At 40.6% G+C, this 21,401-nt stretch overlaps 2 protein-coding genes across 5 annotated transcripts in view; one reads left to right on the forward strand and one right to left on the reverse strand.

The window, feature by feature from the left end:
- Positions 1–1,012, reverse strand: part of LOC128638241 (uncharacterized) — a 41,776-nt gene extending 40,764 nt beyond the window's left edge. The window contains exon 1 of the mRNA XM_053690093.1: positions 590–1,012. The gene's annotated coding sequence lies outside the window, so the exon portion shown is untranslated. The remainder of the gene's footprint in view (positions 1–589) is intronic.
- The window catches only part of LOC128638239 (putative nuclease HARBI1), a 144,531-nt gene continuing 124,063 nt past the window's right edge, over positions 934–21,401 (forward strand). Inside the window, exons 1-3 of one of the 4 annotated variants that reach the window (XM_053690086.1) lie at positions 934–1,235; positions 4,119–4,245; positions 21,054–21,155. In XM_053690086.1, coding sequence (XP_053546061.1) covers positions 1,053–1,235; positions 4,119–4,245; positions 21,054–21,155 — 412 coding nt within the window. In that variant the 5' untranslated portion in view covers positions 934–1,052. Of the gene's footprint in view, positions 1,236–1,441; positions 1,550–4,118; positions 4,246–21,053; positions 21,156–21,401 lie in introns of those variants that run through there. The other 3 variants (XM_053690088.1, XM_053690089.1, XM_053690090.1) reach the window with 3 other exon arrangements.

The following is a 21,401-nucleotide window of genomic DNA, read 5'->3' on the forward strand; positions in this document are numbered from 1 at the left end:
GCATTAATCACTATATCCCTCCCACCAGGGGACACATAGGTGCATTAATCACTATATCCCTCCCACCAGGGGACACACAGGTGCATTAATCACTATATCCCTCCCACCAGGGGACACACAGGTGCACTAATCACTATATCCCTCCCACCAGGGGACACACAGGTGCACTAATCACTATATCCCTCCCACCAGGGGACACACAGGTGCATTAATCACTATATCCCTCCCACCAGGGGACACACAGGTGCATTAATCACTATATCCCTCCCACCAGGGGACGCACAGGTGCATTAATCACTATATCCCTCCCACCAGGGGACACATAGGTGCATTAATCACTATATCCCTCCCACCAGGGGACACATAGGTGCATTAATCACTATATCCCTCCCACCAGGGGACACACAGGTGCATTAATCACTATATCCCTCCCACCAGGGGACACACAGGTGCATTAATCACTATATCCCTCCCACCAGGGGACACACAGGTGCATTAATCACTATATCCCTCCCACCAGGGGACACATAGGTGCATTAATCACTATATCCCTCCCACCAGGGGACACACAGGTGCATTAATCACTGACCTGACAGCTGCGGAAGAGCACAACAGGTCCCACAGCTGTTGTCACTGTGACGGCCCCTCTGCAAACGGATTGGTTGCACTGTAAACACGTGACAGAACAGCAGGAGGTTGTGGGACTTGTGGTCCTAAATTGGTTGCCGTATGGCTCCGCCCATATTATGGTCCTGTGGTGATGTCACTTTCTCTAATCCATCTAATCGTTGCTGCAGAAACTAAGGATCTAGCTGCATCTTGTACTTTGTCATTGTGACGTCATATCAAGGTGCCAAGCACATATCGCCGACGCACAGGAAAGTAGTCTAGCTGTCCACTGACTCTAGACAGGAAACATGTGACCTCCACGCAAAGCTTTTTTCTTTTTTTTAAATCAACTTTAATGTAGCAAACAACCTATAGACAATCATTCTGAAAACGAAACATTTTGCAGCTTCCTTGTTCTTCTTAATGTGCACTCACAGTGGTTTATGCTGATTGTCATTTATAAGGTAACCACTGTGAGTACAAGAAATGTTTCGTTCTCAGAATGGTTGTTTGTTACATTAAAGTTGATTAAAAAAAAAAAAAGCTTTGAGTGGAGGTCACGTTTCCTGTCTAGAGTGGAGCTCCAGTCTGCAGCTAGATCCTTCTCACGCTCAGTGGTTATTACGGTAAGTATAATCAGTCATGTGACACGGGTAATTACTGTAATGGCCACCCGTGATTACACTCCGCCCATTTTATTCTAATTAGCGACACCGCCCACTTACTTTGCAAAGCTGGAGATTTTGTTGCCAATCATTTTGTGCCAGCCCCTAGATGTTCTGATTGGTTAATTCACAGAGCACAAATAGTGCGCTGCCTTCTGGGATATGTAGTACAATGTTAATCTGCCTTTACCAGTAATAAGGCAGTGTGGACATCGGGCACCGTGTGAATGACGTTAGCTGGAAGATATACGTCACATACAGGTGACAATGTATAGGTTAGTTACACTCCCAGTATGTATAGTGAGGGGCAATTAATCTGTGTCTTTATAGTGATGGGCAATTAATCTGTGTCTGTATAGTGAGGGGCAATTAATATGTCTGTATAGTGAGGGGGCAATTAATCTGTGTCTGTATAGTGAGGGGCAATTAATATGTCTGTATAGTGAGGGGGCAATTAATCTGTGTCTGTATAGTGAGGGGCAATTAATCTGTGTCTTTATAGTGAGGGGCAATTAATCTGTGTCTGTATAGTGAGGGGCAATTAATATGTCTGTATAGTGAGGGGGCAATTAATCTGTGTCTGTATAATAAAGGGCAATTAATGTGTCTGTATAGTGAGGGGGCAATTAATCTGTGTCTGTAAAGTGAGGGGGCAATTAATATGTGTCTGTTTAGTGAGGGGAAATTAATATGTCTGTATAGTGAGGGGGCAATTAATCTGTGTCTGTATAATAAAGGGCAATTAATGTGTCTGTATAGTGAGGGGGCAATTAATATGTGTCTGTTTAGTGAGGGGCAATTAATATGTCTGTATAGTGAGGGGGCAATTAATGTGTCTGTATAGTGAGGGGGCAATTAATCTGTGTCTGTAAAGTGAGGGGGCAATTAATATGTGTCTGTTTAGTGAGGGGCAATTAATCTGTGTCTGTATAATAAGGGGCTATTAATCTGTGTCTGTATAGTGAGGGGCAATTAATATGTCTGTATAGTGAGGGGCAATTAATCTGTGTCTGTATAATAAGGGGCAATTAATGTGTCTGTATAGTGAGGGGCAATTAATCTGTGTCTGTAAAGTGAGGGTGTAATTAATGTGTCTGTATAGTGAGGGGCAATTAATCTGTGTCTGTATAATAAGGGGCAATTAATCTGTGTCTGTATAATAAGGGGCAATTATTATATGTCTGTATAGTGATATGTGTCTGTATAGTAAGGGACAATTAATGTGTTTGAATGTATATTGAGGGGCAAATATGTGTCTGAGTGTATAGTGAAGGGCAATTGATATGTGTCTGTATAGTGAGGGGCAATTGATATGTGTCTGTATAGTGAGGGGCAATTGATATGTGTCTGTATAGTGAGGGGCAATTGATATGTGTCTGTATAGTGAGGGGCAATTGATATGTGTCTGTATAGTGAGGGGCAATTGATATGCGTCTGTATAGTGAAGGGCAATTGATATGTGTCTGTATAGTGAGGGGCAATTGATATGCGTCTGTATAGTGAGGGGCAATTGATATGCGTCTGTATAGTGAGGGGCAATTAATATGTGTCTGTATAGTGAGGGGCAATTAATATGTCTGTATAGTGAGGGGCAATTAATATATGTCTGTATAGTGAGGGGCAATTAATATGTGTCTGTATAGTGAGGGGCAATTAATATGTGTCTGTATAGTGAGGGGCAATTAATATGTGTCACTATAAACTCAGGCACGTATTTGCCCCTCACTATTCACTCAGACACACACATATATATATAATATATGTATGTGTATAGTAAGGAACATAGATATATATTTGTGTGTGTACATAGTGGGGGCATATCTATAGTGATTAAATTTATGTACAGCACAGAGGAGGAGCATATATGTGTATATAGGTGGTGTGTATGTGTACGGCATAGGGGTGTATGTGTACGGCATAGGGGGGTGTGTGTACGGCATAGGGGGGTATGTGTACGGCATATGTTTTACTGCTGCTGCTATTCCTGTTATTTAGAGCTGTGATGTACACACGGGGGGCAATGTGTGCCCGGCATCTACATGGTCCCCCTCCTGAGCCTCTAGCCCCAATCATTTCCAGAATGTAACGTCTCTTCCTATCCTGCAACTTTTATAATGGTAATAAGGCTTGGTTATGTTTGTGACATAATATTATTAGCACGCTATAAACCTAGCAATAATATGCACAGGAACCATTTATAGGAGACAAATGCCAAGAGTTGCACTGTTGTAAATCAGCCCTCATGAATGGGACCTCGTAGGCTGGGCTTGTAGGCTTACATTCTAATGACAAAAGCAGAAGCGGAACTGAGGGAAGAAAGCGTAGCACAGATTGTGTGCATCTCTGAGCAGTAGCGTCTTTAAGGAGTGCTTGAAACAATATAATCCAGGGGAGAGGCAGGTGGATACATAAATATCATTTGCTACAGAAAGCTGAATGACTGACCCCTGCCATCATGTGCCGGCAAGATAATCAGCTCTGCCTCTAAAGACATCGTTCACCCCAAGAGTTGAGGGCAATAGGATCTAGAATAGCTAGTGGGTTATTTGGACGGGTAAATGGCATCCAATACAGAAGAACGGAGAAGAAGGTTAAATGTTTAGGAAATAGAGGCGGGGGAGTTTACTCCAGTTCATAGTGATGCAGAATTAGCAGAAATTATAAAGAACAGAAAGAGGAGTTATAAAATATATAGGTGTACAAGCATGTAGGCTTTAACTGGTTGGACGAGAGTGTGGGTTTAGCTGTCTTTATTTCATGGGAAAGTATATGTAGGATTTTATTGTACGTGTGACTGTGCACTAACGAATAGAAATCAGTAATATGGTGTTTATGTTTAATAAGGAACAGATGGCGTTTGATGAAGTTGCGGTTTACTTCTCGGAGGACGAGTGGGACACGTTAAATGATGAACAAAAAGCGCTGTATAAGGAAGTGATGCTGGAAAATTACTGCGCCCTCCTGGCTCTAGGTAGGAACTGCTTATATATATATAAAATGACAGGGAAACTTCCTTAAAGGGACAGGTAAGGTAAAAAATAATGTTACATAAATCTGCACACTATGTAACATTATCTTAGCGACAGCTAAGTCATACTTACCTTGTTTTCTCTCCAGGCTCTTCCGATCCGGTCTTCTTTTCAAAAGCAATTCAAGGGCGCACTGCCTGATTGTGCTATTGAACTAAATGTAGTGCGCTCCTGCTCTGGTCAATAGCGCGGTCAGGCCCCCGCAAATCGCTTTTGAAAAGAAGATCTGATCAGAATAGCCTGCAGAGGAATAAAGGTAAGTCCAGCGCTACGGAATTTGGCTGCGCTATACAAATTAATAAGAAGTATAACTTTGGGGGACTAAAATCTTTTGTTTTTTCAAGCTGTCGCTAAGATAATGTCACATAATTCTGCACTATGTACCTGGCTATTGGTTTATTCCATCAGTTAACTGGGTAAGCACCATCCTATTTAAAGAAATAAGCAGATCCCCGTTCACGCCAGTGAGTAGGGAGTTTGCACACACCTTGCGCATGGAAGAACTCTGTGCTGGGCTGTTACTATTGACAGCTCAGGACTATGTGTAATCCAGTGATACTTAAGCACAAATGCTTCTGCACACATAGCTGGGGATAGGGTTGTGCTTAGGAAGAGGGTGGCGATCTCAGCCTGAGGGACGGACCCCACGCAAACAAACGCCAGTGACCAAGCAGCTCTGCACAACAAAATCTAGAGCGGGTAACCTTATCAGCCGCTGTAACCAGAAAATAGGGTGAGTGTGAATCTACATTTAAAAAACACCATAGACAGACACTTTCAGATATTGGTAGTGAGTGGAAAACCAATCTGAAATCGGATAAACCACTGTGGAATTATTAAAAACCTGACGACTCAGTTTCAATTGTAAAACACTGTAATGGACACATATACACAGAAAGGCTGATAAGCCCTGAAAAATGACATGTGAACGCTCCTTGGACACCCTTAAATTATAGAAATTATTGCAATCGCTTGTTTTTGGTGGTTATTAACCCTTATTTCTCAATTTTATTTTTGTGATTAATGTAGTTTTAAGTTAGGTGGATACTAACCCTTATTTATATTATTAATGTGATCTATGCAGTTTTAAATAACTGTCCTAGAGACGGAGATTATTCAACTTAAATTTGAACCAATAGAGTTATAAGATAGACACCATAGCTGTTTTAGATAGTTTGTGAGAAGCTGTACTAAATATTAATGTGAATAGATGTTTTAGACTGTGTTAATAAATCACTCATTTAATTGTAATATGCACTCGTTTTAAGCTATTTTATTTTTGAGAAGTTTTTACTAATTGAGTGTTTAATTTAAATACATCAGACTGCCGTAGGCGCCACCTCCTCCCTGTTTTTTCTGTTTGTTTACCTAGAGCTGCACTTTTTGGTGAGAGGTACGGCTAGGGAGGTTGGCTGTTCTGTTTGTTCTAACACATACCTTTTGTGCATCTATAGCACCAGTCTAACACAAACCTCTTGTTCATCTATAGCACCAGTCTAACACAAACCTTTTGTGCATCTATAGCACCAGTCTATCAGAAATCTCTTGTGCATCTATAGCACCAGTCTAACACAAACCTTTTGTGCATCTATAGCACCAGTCTATCACAAACCTTTTGTGCATCTATAGCACCAGTCTAACACAAACCTTTTGTTCATCTATAGCACCAGTCTATCAGAAATCTCTTGTGCATCTATAGCACCAGTCTATCACAAACCTTTTGTGCATCTATAGCACCAGTCTATCACAAACCTTTTGTGCATCTATAGCACCAGTCTATCACAAACCTCTTGTTCATCTATAGCACCAGTCTAACACAAACCTTTTGTGCATCTATAGCACCAGTCTAACACAAACCTCTTGTTCATCTATAGCACCAGTCTATCAGAAATCTCTTGTGCATCTATAGCACCAGTCTATCAGAAACCTCTTGTGCATCTATAGCACCAGTCTAACACAAACCTTTTGTGCATCTATAGCACCAGTCTAACACAAACCTCTTGTTCATCTATAGCACCAGTCTAACACAAACCTCTTGTTCATCTATAGCACCAGTCTATCAGAAATCTCTTGTGCATCTATAGCACCAGTCTATCAGAAATCTCTTGTGCATCTATAGCACCAGTCTATCAGAAATCTCTTGTGCATCTATAACACCAGTCTAACACAAACCTCTTGTGCATCTATAGCACCAGTCTAACACAAACCTCTTGTGCATCTATAGCACCAGTCTAACACAAACCTTTTGTGCATCTATAGCACCAGTCTAACACAAACCTCTTGTGCATCTATAGCACCAGTCTATCACAAACCTTTTGTGCATCTATAGCACCAGTCTAACACAAACCTTTTGTGCATCTATAGCACCAGTCTAACACATACCTCTTGTGCATCTATAGCACCAGTCTATCACAAACCTCTTGTTCATCTATAGCACCAGTCTATCAGAAATCTCTTGTGCATCTATAGCACCAGTCTAACACAAACCTTTTGTGCATCTATAGCACCAGTCTATCACAAACCTCTTGTTCATCTATAGCACCAGTCTAACACAAACCTCTTGTTCATCTATAGCACCAGTCTATCAGAAATCTCTTGTGCATCTATAGCACCAGTCTAACACAAACCTTTTGTGCATCTATAGCACCAGTCTAACACAAACCTCTTGTGCATCTATAGCACCAGTCTAACACAAACCTCTTGTGCATCTATAGCACCAGTCTAACACAAACCTCTTGTGCATCTATAGCACCAGTCTAACACAAACCTCTTGTGCATCTATAGCACCAGTCTAACACAAACCTCTTGTGCATCTATAGCACCAGTCTATCACAAACCTCTTGTGCATCTATAGCACCAGTCTAACACAAACCTCTTGTGCATCTATAGCACCAGTCTATCAGAAATCTCTTGTGCATCTATAGCACCAGTCTAACACAAACCTCTTGTTCATCTATAGCACCAGTCTATCAGAAATCTCTTGTGCATCTATAGCACCAGTCTATCAGAAACCTTTTGTGCATCTATAGCACCAGTCTAACACATACCTTTTGTGCATCTATAGCACCAGTCTATCAGAAATCTCTTGTTCATCTATAGCACCAGTCTATCAGAAATCTCTTGTGCATCTATAGCACCAGTCTATCAGAAATCTCTTGTGCATCTATAACACCAGTCTAACACAAACCTCTTGTTCATCTATAGCACCAGTCTATCAGAAATCTCTTGTGCATCTATAGCACCAGTCTAACACAAACCTCTTGTTCATCTATAGCACCAGTCTAACACAAACCTTTTGTGCATCTATAGCACCAGTCTAACACAAACCTTTTGTGCATCTATAGCACCAGTCTAACACAAACCTTTTGTGCATCTATAGCACCAGTCTATCAGAAATCTCTTGTTCATCTATAGCACCAGTCTATCAGAAATCTCTTGTGCATCTATAGCACCAGTCTAACACAAACCTTTTGTGCATCTATAGCACCAGTCTAACACAAACCTCTTGTGCATCTATAGCACCAGTCTAACACAAACCTCTTGTGCATCTATAGCACCAGTCTAACACAAACCTCTTGTTCATCTATAGCACCAGTCTATCAGAAATCTCTTGTGCATCTATAGCACCAGTCTAACACAAACCTCTTGTTCATCTATAGCACCAGTCTATCAGAAATCTCTTGTGCATCTATAGCACCAGTCTAACACAAACCTCTTGTGCATCTATAGCACCAGTCTAACACAAACCTCTTGTTCATCTATAGCACCAGTCTAACACAAACCTTTTGTGCATCTATAGCACCAGTCTATCAGAAATCTCTTGTGCATCTATAGCACCAGTCTAACACAAACCTCTTGTTCATCTATAGCACCAGTCTAACACAAACCTCTTGTGCATCTATAGCACCAGTCTAACACAAACCTTTTGTGCATCTATAGCACCAGTCTAACACAAACCTTTTGTGCATCTATAGCACCAGTCTAACACAAACCTTTTGTGCATCTATAGCACCAGTCTATCAGAAATCTCTTGTTCATCTATAGCACCAGTCTATCAGAAATCTCTTGTGCATCTATAGCACCAGTCTATCAGAAATCTCTTGTGCATCTATAGCACCAGTCTAACACAAACCTCTTGTGCATCTATAGCACCAGTCTAACACAAACCTTTTGTGCATCTATAGCACCAGTCTAACACATACCTCTTGTTCATCTATAGCACCAGTCTATCAGAAATCTCTTGTGCATCTATAGCACCAGTCTATCAGAAATCTCTTGTGCATCTATAGCACCAGTCTAACACAAACCTTTTGTGCATCTATAGCACCAGTCTAACACAAACCTCTTGTGCATCTATAGCACCAGTCTAACACAAACCTCTTGTTCATCTATAGCACCAGTCTAACACAAACCTCTTGTTCATCTATAGCACCAGTCTAACACAAACCTTTTGTGCATCTATAGCACCAGTCTAACACAAACCTCTTGTTCATCTATAGCACCAGTCTATCAGAAATCTCTTGTGCATCTATAGCACCAGTCTAACACAAACCTTTTGTGCATCTATAGCACCAGTCTAACACAAACCTCTTGTGCATCTATAGCACCAGTCTATCAGAAATCTCTTGTGCATCTATAGCACCAGTCTATCAGAAACCTCTTGTGCATCTATAGCACCAGTCTAACACAAACCTCTTGTGCATCTATAGCACCAGTCTAACACAAACCTCTTGTGCATCTATAGCACCAGTCTAACACAAACCTCTTGTGCATCTATAGCACCAGTCTAACACAAACCTCTTGTGCATCTATAGCACCAGTCTAACACAAACCTCTTGTGCATCTATAGCACCAGTCTAACACAAACCTCTTGTGCATCTATAGCACCAGTCTATCAGAAATCTCTTGTGCATCTATAGCACCAGTCTAACACAAACCTTTTGTGCATCTATAGCACCAGTCTAACACAAACCTCTTGTGCATCTATAGCACCAGTCTATAAGAAACCTCTTGTGCATCTATAGCACCAGTCTAACACAAACCTCTTGTGCATCTATAGCACCAGTCTAACACAAACCTTTTGTGCATCTATAGCACCAGTCTAACACAAACCTCTTGTGCATCTATAGCACCAGTCTATAAGAAACCTCTTGTGCATCTATAGCACCAGTCTATCACAAACCTCTTGTGCATCTATAGCACCAGTCTATCACAAACCTTTTGTGCATCTATAGCACCAGTCTAACACAAACCTCTTGTTCATCTATAGCACCAGTCTATCAGAAATCTCTTGTGCATCTATAGCACCAGTCTAACACAAACCTCTTGTTCATCTATAGCACCAGTCTATCAGAAATCTCTTGTGCATCTATAGCACCAGTCTATCAGAAACCTTTTGTGCATCTATAGCACCAGTCTAACACATACCTTTTGTGCATCTATAGCACCAGTCTATCAGAAATCTCTTGTTCATCTATAGCACCAGTCTATCAGAAATCTCTTGTGCATCTATAGCACCAGTCTAACACAAACCTCTTGTGCATCTATAGCACCAGTCTAACACAAACCTCTTGTGCATCTATAGCACCAGTCTATCAGAAATCTCTTGTGCATCTATAGCACCAGTCTAACACAAACCTCTTGTTCATCTATAGCACCAGTCTAACACAAACCTCTTGTTCATCTATAGCACCAGTCTAACACAAACCTCTTGTGCATCTATAGCACCAGTCTATCAGAAATCTCTTGTGCATCTATAGCACCAGTCTAACACAAACCTCTTGTGCATCTATAGCACCAGTCTAACACAAACCTCTTGTGCATCTATAGCACCAGTCTAACACAAACCTTTTGTGCATCTATAGCACCAGTCTAACACAAACCTTTTGTGCATCTATAGCACCAGTCTAACACAAACCTTTTGTGCATCTATAGCACCAGTCTATCAGAAATCTCTTGTTCATCTATAGCACCAGTCTATCAGAAATCTCTTGTTCATCTATAGCACCAGTCTATCAGAAATCTCTTGTGCATCTATAGCACCAGTCTATCAGAAATCTCTTGTGCATCTATAGCACCAGTCTAACACAAACCTCTTGTGCATCTATAGCACCAGTCTAACACAAACCTCTTGTGCATCTATAGCACCAGTCTAACACAAACCTCTTGTGCATCTATAGCACCAGTCTATCAGAAATCTCTTGTGCATCTATAGCACCAGTCTATCAGAAATCTCTTGTGCATCTATAGCACCAGTCTAACACAAACCTTTTGTGCATCTATAGCACCAGTCTATCACAAACCTCTTGTGCATCTATAGCACCAGTCTATCACAAACCTCTTGTGCATCTATAGCACCAGTCTAACACAAACCTCTTGTGCATCTATAGCACCAGTCTATCAGAAATCTCTTGTGCATCTATAGCACCAGTCTAACACAAACCTCTTGTGCATCTATAGCACCAGTCTAACACAAACCTCTTGTGCATCTATAGCACCAGTCTAACACAAACCTCTTGTTCATCTATAGCACCAGTCTAACACAAACCTCTTGTGCATCTATAGCACCAGTCTAACACAAACCTCTTGTGCATCTATAGCACCAGTCTAACACAAACCTCTTGTGCATCTATAGCACCAGTCTATCACAAACCTCTTGTGCATCTATAGCACCAGTCTAACACAAACCTTTTGTGCATCTATAGCACCAGTCTAACACAAACCTCTTGTGCATCTATAGCACCAGTCTAACACAAACCTCTTGTGCATCTATAGCACCAGTCTAACACAAACCTCTTGTGCATCTATAGCACCAGTCTAACACAAACCTTTTGTGCATCTATAGCACCAGTCTAACACAAACCTCTTGTGCATCTATAGCACCAGTCTAACACAAACCTCTTGTGCATCTATAGCACCAGTCTAACACAAACCTTTTGTGCATCTATAGCACCAGTCTATCACAAACCTCTTGTGCATCTATAGCACCACTCTATCAGAAATCTCTTGTGCATCTATAGCACCAGTCTAACACAAACCTCTTGTGCATCTATAGCACCAGTCTAACACAAACCTCTTGTGCATCTATAGCACCAGTCTAACACAAACCTTTTGTGCATCTATAGCACCAGTCTATCACAAACCTCTTGTGCATCTATAGCACCACTCTATCAGAAATCTCTTGTGCATCTATAGCACCAGTCTAACACAAACCTCTTGTTCATCTATAGCACCAGTCTAACACATACCTCTTGTTCATCTATAGCACCAGTCTAACACAAACCTCTTGTTCATCTATAGCACCAGTCTATCAGAAATCTCTTGTGCATCTATAGCACCAGTCTAACACAAACCTTTTGTGCATCTATAGCACCAGTCTATCACAAACCTCTTGTGCATCTATAGCACCAGTCTAACACAAACCTCTTGTGCATCTATAGCACCAGTCTAACACAAAGCTCTTGTGCATCTATAGCACCAGTCTAACACAAACCTCTTGTGCATCTATAGCACCAGTCTATCACAAACCTTTTGTGCATCTATAGCACCAGTCTATCAGAAATCTCTTGTGCATCTATAGCACCAGTCTAACACAAACCTCTTGTGCATCTATAGCATCAGTCTATCACAAACCTCTTGTGCATCTATAGCACCAGTCTATCACAAACCTCTTGTGCATCTATAGCACCAGTCTATCAGAAACCTCTTGTGCATCTATAGCACCAGTCTATCAGAAATCTCTTGTGCATCTATAGCACCAGTCTAACACAAACCTCTTGTGCATCTATAGCATCAGTCTATCACAAACCTCTTGTGCATCTATAGCACCAGTCTATCACAAACCTCTTGTGCATCTATAGCACCAGTCTATCACAAACCTCTTGTGCATCTATAGCACCAGTCTATCACAAACCTTTTGTGCATCTATAGCACCAGTCTAACACAAACCTCTTGTTCATCTATAGCACCAGTCTAACACAAACCTCTTGTGCATCTATAGCATCAGTCTATCACAAACCTCTTGTGCATCTATAGCACCAGTCTATCACAAACCTTTTGTGCATCGATAGCACCAGTCTAACACAAACCTCTTGTTCATCTATAGCACCAGTCTATCACAAACCTCTTGTGCATCTATAGCACCAGTCTATCAGAAATCTCTTGTGCATCTATAGCACCAGTCTAACACAAACCTCTTGTGCATCTATAGCACCAGTCTAACACAAACCTCTTGTGCATCTATAGCACCAGTCTAACACAAACCTCTTGTGCATCTATAGCACCAGTCTAACACAAACCTCTTGTGCATCTATAGCACCAGTCTAACACAAACCTCTTGTGCATCTATAGCACCAGTCTAACACAAACCTCTTGTGCATCTATAGCACCAGTCTAACACAAACCTTTTGTGCATCTATAGCACCAGTCTAACACAAACCTCTTGTGCATCTATAGCACCAGTCTGTAAGATAAACTGTATCTTTTAGAATTGTAGTGTGAGAGATACAAATTATAACCTGGCAATATGCTTCAAGCGTTTTGCTAAGAGTGAACTCACAGGAAATGCTGCTAGACAAATATGATTCTATTCAGACAAACAAGTGTGCAAGTCTGATAAATTCACAGAGGCAAATATGGATAGCTAGATCAAAAATAGAGTTCTTTAGCATAAGTTTAATTGTTAATATACAGACTGAGTAAGTACTGTTGACAATATGAACTAGAAACAACTTGAGAGAATCTGATTAGCAGAGTTATACTTGCGGTAGCCTGTGCTTGGCTTTCCCTTGCAGCATGGAACGCTGTAATGGCGGAGTGAGACTGGAGTTCTTTCTGAGAGCTGAGTGGCTAGTTGCAGTACTGGTCAGGCTGAGAGATTGGTCTGTAGCTTCCGGAAGGAAGGTGAGTTGAAGTCCTAGCGAAGCAGGTGAATGAATCAGCTCCGGCTGGAGACGTGAGAAAATCCTCTGTAATACTGTGGCGGTAAGTGGAGCGGCACTTTAGGAGAGAGACTGACAGGCAATCTATGAAATGGATACAGATGGCTGTGCAGATTAAGTGTCTTTAGTAGAAAGCAGCAATTAGTAAGAAAGTTCCTTTTGAGGGTTAAATTCAAATAAGCAAAAGTTCAATATCACTCAGTTTGAGATGATAGCAGGAGTGACTTGATTTCTGTGAAGTATTCCAATCAGAACAAACAAAATAATCAAGCAAAGTAGATCTCAGGAAGTGAGGTTTTATAGGCAGGTGAAAAGGTGGAATGTCTTAAAGGGACATTACATATCCCCCCCTCAAAGCATCCGCTCCGAGGATGCAGGCTTAGCAGGATAACGCCTATGGAAAGCATCCAGGAGACGGGTAGCATGAACATGAGACCTGGGTACCCAGGAATCCTCCTCAGGACCGTAGCCCTTCCAACGGATGAGGTACTCTAAACGACCGCGATACATACGGGAGTCGAGTATAGAATCCAACTCAAATTCGTCATGGTCATCCAAGTGGATGGGCGGAGGTGGTTCTTTCGGCCTGCCCCTAAAGGTGCTGGATGTATATGGTTTCAGCAAAGACACATGAAACGTGGGATGCACCTTGTATCTAGGTGGCAGTTGTAGGGTCACAGAGGTTGGATTGAGTATCTTCTTTATAGGAAAGGGGCCAATGTATTGGTTAGCCAACTTCCTTGAAGGAACAGATCATTTCAGATATTTCGTGGATAGCCATACCAAATCACCTAATTTGTTATTCGGACTATCTCTGTGTCTTAAATCGTAGTAATGTTTCTGCGAGGCTTTGGCAACCTGTAGATGTTCCTTTAGTAAGAGAAGAGAGTCCTGGAGATTGAAGAGATATGAAGTGGCTGCTGGTGAAGAAGAACCTATACGCGAAAATGGAATGGTTTGTGGGTGGTAACCATAGGTAGCATAGAATGGACTGACTTTAGTCGAGGCTGATATTGAGTTGTTGTATGAATATTCAGCTAGAGGGAGAAGAGAGTACCAATTGTCTTGCAAATGTGTTATATAGCAACGAAGATACTGTTCCAAAATCCAGTTAATTCGTTCGGTTAAACCATTAGCCTGAGGATGGTAAGAAGTTGTTAATCTAGGTCGTATTCGTAGAACTGAACGTAAAGCTTTCCAGAAATGTGAAGTGAACTGAGTCCCTCGGTCTGTTATGATGGATTGAGGGATTCCATGGAGACGTACTATATGTTTTATGAATGCGTCTGCGGTTTCAGTTGCAGATGGCAAAGACGGTAGGGGAACAAAATGTGCTAATTTCGTGAGATGGTCGACCACCACCATAATGGTGTTATGGTTTTGAGATACTGGCAATTCCACTATAAAATCCATTGAAATTATTGTCCAAGGAATCTCCGGAATTGGTAAAGGTGTGAGTAGTCCAATGGGCTTTAGTTTCTGAGTTTTATTTCTAGCACAGACTGTACATGATACTATGTACTGTTGAATGGCATCTGCCATCCTAGGCCACCAAAAATATCTCTGAATTGCTTCCTTAGTCTTATATATATACCTTGGTGTCCAGAAAGGGGGTTATCATGGAATTGTTGCAAGATATAAGTCCTAAGTAGTGTAGGTATATAGGTCTTGTCATGGTAAGTATAAAGTCCTGTTTTGTCTTTTAGTAGTTGTGGGATGTCTGGTATTTCATCAGTTTGAAGAGCTTTGAGGATATCGTTTTCAAATGGTGTGAGGTTACCTATAATTTTGTCTGGAGGTATGAGACACATGTTATGTTCTGTCTTTTGATTTTGTTCATATACACGTGAAAGAGCATCAGCTCTAGAATTTAAAGGTCCTGGTCTGTATGTTATTACAAAGTTAAACCTGTCAAGGAATAATGCCCAACGGACCTGTCGTGACGAGAGGGTTCTACTCTGACGTAAATATTGAAGATTTTTATGATCAGTGTATATTGTGAATGGTCTGTTGGTACCTTCTAAAATATGTCTCCACACTTCTAAAGCAGTCTTAATGGCCAACAGTTCCTTGTCGCCAATCATATAATTTAGTTCTGCAGGTTGCAATACTCTTGAATAGTAGGCAACTGGATGAAGCGTAGTATCTGTACTAGTTCTTTGGGAAAGGATTGCTCCTATGCCAATGTCTGATGCATCTGTTTCTACTATAAATTCACAAGTATGATCAGGGATTGACAAGATGGGTGCTGATGAAAATTTCTCTTTCAAGAGTTTAAAAGATGCATCGGCTTCTGTTGACCAAAAGAACTTTGTATTAGTTTTTGTTAGATTGGTCAGAGGTTTCACAATAGCTGAGAAGTTGAATATAAATTTGCGATAAAAGTTGGCAAAACCTAAAAAGCGTTGCACAGCTCTCACTGTTTTAGGTTGTGGCCAATCTTTTATTGCAGATAATTTTTCTGGATCCATTTGAATCCTATCTGGTGTGATAATATACCCAAGAAACTTTATCTCATGCACGTGGAATAAACACTTCTCTAATTTAGCAAACAATCTATGTTCGCGTAAACGTGTCAACACCCACCTAACATGTTTTATGTGTTCAGATGTTGTTCTGGAATAAATCAGTATATCGTCTAAGTATATTATTACGCAGATATCAATGAGATCTTTAAATATTTCATTTATGAAATATTGGAAAGTACCTGGGGCATTGCACAGGCCAAAGGGCATGACTCTGTATTCAAATAGCCCGTAGCGGGTTCTGAACGCAGTCTTCCACTCATCCCCATCTTTAATCCTGATCAAATTATACGCCCCCTTGAGGTCTAATTTAGTAAATATAGACGCACCGTTAAGGCGCTCAAGGAGTTCAGGGATGAGTGGAAGTGGATACCGGTTTTTAATGGTTACTGCATTCAGAGCTCTATAATCTATAATTGGCCTTAATGTTTGATCTTTGTTCTTTACAAAAAATATACCCGCTGCTGCGGGAGATACAGAAGGTACTATAAAGCCTTTTCTAAGGTTTTCATCTAGGTAGTCTCTGAGATATTGTAGCTCTTGTTGTGATAGTGGGTATATTTTACCAAAGGGAGCAGCTGAACCTGGAACTAAATCAATCGGACAGTCGAAAGTCCTATGGGGTGGTAAGGTCTCAGCCTCTTTGATATTGAACACATCAGATAAGTCCTGGTACTCAGGAGATATGGTAGTCTGTAGTGTAGCTATAGTCTGTTGTGGGAAGCATGTGTTTTTACAGAACTCAGAAGTGAAATGTATGTTACATTCTTCCCAGTTGATACTAGGATTGTGTTTTACCAACCAGGGTAAACCTAAGATGACTGTGTGAATGGCTGTGGGTATGATGTCAAAGCTTTGAAATTCAACATGACCCTCTTCTGTCTGCAACAATAGTGGGATGTTGTGGTGTGTTACCGGTCCTTTCTGGATTAAAGATCCATCTATTACTTTAATAAAAAGAGGGTTTTGTTTGAAATTATAGGTATTTTATTTTTTCTGGCAAAGGAAGCATCCATAAAACAACCATATGCACCAGAGTCAATAACAGCTTCAGTCTTGAACTGATGTTGATGCCACTGCAAAGATAGAAAAACAGTAAGTGCATGAGTCTGTTTCTGCAGGGATACAGTATAGATATGGGATGGCTTACCCTTCTTAGTAAGTTGTAGAATGGGACAAGTACCCACTGTATGATCTTTACTAGCGCAGTAAAGACATAGGTAAGAGGTGCGTCTCCTTGCTTTTTCCTCTGGTGTGAGGGGAGCCTTGATAATGCCAATCTCCATGGGGACACTTACTGGTGTGTTTCTGTCAATATAGGTAGCAGTTGGTCTTTTAAATGAGGAGTCAGAAGTCAGTCTCTCAGTGCGGCGTTCCCTTAACCTGCGGACTAAGGTGATTGCCAGCTTAATAAGTCCTGTTAGGGTCTCAGGCATCTCTACTCTGGAGATTTCATCTTTTAAGATGTCATTAAGCCCAAGCCTGAATTGATTTCTTAATGTGATGTTGTTCCACAATGTATCTGTGGCCCACATCTGGTATTCTGTGACATAATCCTCAACAGGACGTTTTCCCTGTCTGAGAGATCTAAGTTTGGTTTCTGCATTTATTTGTGTGTTGGCATCTTCATAAAGTGATGCCATTAAGGAAACAAATGCATCAAGTGAATTCAAAATCTCATCACTGGATTAAAAAAACCGGTTAGCCCAGGTCCTGGGTTCGCCTGTTAAGTATGAAATAACAGTACACACCTTTATTTTTTCTGTATGATAGGTGCGGGGTTTCATAGAAAAAAGCAGCAAACAAGAATTTTTGAAGTCTCTGAAATCTGACCTCTTTCCTGAAAAGACTGCAGGAGGGTTAATATGTGGTTCAGGAGGGTCTAGATTTCTAGGAGTTATTATTTCCTTATAAACATTTTTTAAAGCAGTGTTCTCAGCTTGTAAGTCTGTGAGCGCTCTTGCCAAATAATCAACTTTTTGGTTTAAGGTTTCAAACTCTGTTTTTATGGCTTGGGAGTCCATATTTATATTTAAGGCTTGATTATTATGTAAGATAAACTGTATCTTTTAGAATTGTAGTGTGTTGCTAGTTGCAAACGCCAAGAGATACAAATTATAACCTGGCAATATGCTTCAAGCGTTTTGCTAAGAGTGAACTCACAGGAAATGCTGCTAGACAAATATGATTCTATTCAGACAAACAAGTGTGCAAGTCTGATAAATTCACAGAGGCAAATATGGATAGCTAGATCAAAAATAGAGTTCTTTAGCATAAGATTAATTGTTAATATACAGACTGAGTAAGTACTGTTGATAATATGAACTAGAAACAACTTGAGAGAATCTGATTAGCAGAGTTATACTTGCGGTAGCCTGTGCTTGGCTTTCCCTTGCAGCATGGAACGCTGTAATGGCGGAGTGAGACTGGAGTTCTTCCTGAGAGCTGAGTGGCTAGTTGCAGTACTGGTCAGGCTGAGAGATTGGTCTGTAGCTTCCGGAAGGAAGGTGAGTTGAAGTCCTAGCGAAGCAGGTGAATGAATCAGCTGCGGCTGGAGACGTGAGAAAATCCTCTGTAATACTGTGGCGGTAAGTGGAGCGGCACTTTAGGAGAGAGACTGACAGGCAATCTATGAAATGGATACAGATGGCTGTGCAGATTAAGTGTCTTTAGTAGAAAGCAGCAATTAGTAAGAAAGTTCCTTTTGAGGGTTAAATTCAAATAAGCAAAAGTTCAATATCACTCAGTTTGAGATGATAGCAGGAGTGACTTGATTTCTGTGAAGTATTCCAATCAGAACAAACAAAATAATCAAGCAAAGTAGATCTCAGGAAGTGAGGTTTTATAGGCAGGTGAAAAGGTGGAAGTGGAATGTCTTAAAGGGACATTACACAGTCTAACACAAACCTTTTGTGCATCGATAGCACCAGTCTAACACAAACCTCTTGTGCATCTATAGCACCAGTCTATCAGAAATCTCTTGTGCATCTATAGCACCAGTCTAACACAAACCTCTTGTGCATCTATAGCACCAGTCTATCAGAAATCTCTTGTGCATCTATAGCACCAGTCTATCAGAAACCTCTTGTGCATCTATAGCACCAGTCTAACACAAACCTCTTGTGCATCTATAGCACCAGTCTAACACAAACCTCTTGTGCATCTATAGCACCAGTCTAACACAAACCTCTTGTGCATCTATAGCACCAGTCTAACACAAACCTCTTGTGCATCTATAGCACCAGTCTATCACAAACCTCTTGTTCATCTATAGCACCAGTCTAACACAAACCTCTTGTTCATCTATAGCACCAGTCTAACACAAACCTCTTGTGCATCTATAGCACCAGTCTAACACAAACCTCTTGTTCATCTATAGCACCAGTCTAACACAAACCTCTTGTTCATCTATAGCACCAGTCTATCAGAAACCTCTTGTGCATCTATAGCACCAGTCTAACACAAACCTCTTGTGCATCTATAGCACCAGTCTAACACAAACCTCTTGTGCATCTATAGCACCAGTCTAACACAAACCTCTTGTGCATCTATAGCACCAGTCTATCAGAAATCTCTTGTGCATCTATAGCACCAGTCTAACACAAACCTCTTGTGCATCTATAGCACCAGTCTAACACAAACCTCTTGTGCATCTATAGCACCAGTCTATCAGAAACCTCTTGTGCATCTATAGCACCAGTCTATCACAAACCTCTTGTGCATCTATAGCACCAGTCTATCACAAACCTCTTGTGCATCTATAGCACCAGTCTATCACAAACCTCTTGTGCATCTATAGCACCAGTCTAACACAAACCTTTTGTGCATCTATAGCACAAAAGTCAGGGACGTTATCCATTCATCTGATTATGCACAAAACAACATTAACCATAAGTTGTTCCATGTGAGCCCCAGACGCACAAAGAGTTAAACACCAGGCTTTGGAATCCCCTCAGATTTTCTTAAAGGGACATGAAACACACATGATGCATTTGCAAACAACTTTCCAATTTACTTCTATTATAAAATGTGCTTCAATCTTTTGGTATCTGATATTGAAGTAGCAGGAATGCACTACTGGGAGCTAGCTGAACACCTCTATAAGCCAACAAAGAAACCTTATAGACCTAATATAGCAGCCTTACTCCCAAGGGTAAACCCAAGAAGCTCTAGGATGCAATAACATTACCAATGTGCACAAATATGAATATAATATATACATTTTAATGCACTAAAACTTCTTAAAAACCAGCGCTGGTAAAAAAAATGTGATAAAAAATGTTGAAAAGAACAGAGTCTAAATGTAACTGTTTTCCTGTATAGAGTAAATACATTTACCCAAGATAACGAAAACAATTCCAAGCAGATATCCAAGATGGATGTAAGTAAAACTTAGCTTTTATTCGGCTTTATGTTAAAACAAAGTCACTTTCAGGTCAGCACAACTAGTGTTCCAGCCTAAGTGTTTCTTGCCGTGTCCACAGCACTTCGTCAGGGCTTTGACAGGGCGTACAGATTATGCGAAATGTCGATTTAGTCGATATCCAGTGATTCAACAGGACTGCTCAAAAGCACTTCACTGTGGCCACACAGGTACCTTGCAACGGAACGGCAGAGTGTGATGCACACAACCCTGAGCGCCGTACCTGCAGCAAGACAGACCATTCAAATGGCAGAAGAAAGTGTCTTGGACGTTGCAAGGCCACAGTGAGTCCTTTAGGATCCCTGTAAGCCTTAGCCCCATGTGGGCAAATATATTCTTTTATATTTTATTGTTTACTAGGGTGGCATCCTAATTGCTTTTTAGAGTTCTTCTCTGTGTGTGCAGAGGCACACAGATGCAGTAACCAATCAGCCGCTAGCTCTTGATCCTACTTAGGTATGCCTTTCAACAAAGGATACCAAGAGAATTAGCAAATTAGATCAAATAAGTCAGTTGGAAAGTTGTTTAAAATATTGTTGTCATGAACGAAAAAATTTGGTTTTCCTGTCCCTTTAAGTAATTAAATACATTCAAAAGTTTTTTTTTTTACAAAAAATCATTTGTTTTTTAAGACAAATAGATTAGACATATTTTTTTAGTTTGTTTTTCTGTTGCATAAAAGTCAGTGTGAGCTCTAGTGAGTCCTTACAGATCAATAAATAGAGTTCCAGGACTTGTGCGATGTTGGCCTCCTATAAATAACGAATTAAACAGATGATTTCCTTTATGTGAGTACGCTAAATGTTGTATATGTTATAGTTGTCATCTCTCACAGCTTGTTTAATAACATAACTATCTTACAGGACTTGTTCATGTGAAGCCTACAGTTATATCAAAGATAGAGAAAGCGGAAGAGCCATTTGTAAGCAGTGGCCAGGAGGAAACGCCTGCAAAACCATGTAAATGTGAGTATTAATACTTTAGGCGATGTGCTAATGTGTGCGCTAAATGTGAGTACCTTAGGCGATGTGTTAATGTGTGCGCTAAATGTGAGTATTAATACCTTAGGCGATGTGTTAATGTGTGCGCTAAATGTGAGTACCTTAGGCAATGTGTTAATGTGTGCGCTAAATGTGAGTATTAAATACCTTAGGCGATGTGTTAATGTGTGCACTAAATGTGAGTAATAAATTCCTTAGGCGATTTAGTTA

The sequence above is a fragment of the Bombina bombina genome, chromosome 8, assembly GCF_027579735.1.
Source record: "Bombina bombina isolate aBomBom1 chromosome 8, aBomBom1.pri, whole genome shotgun sequence".
Taxonomy (NCBI): domain Eukaryota; kingdom Metazoa; phylum Chordata; class Amphibia; order Anura; family Bombinatoridae; genus Bombina; species Bombina bombina.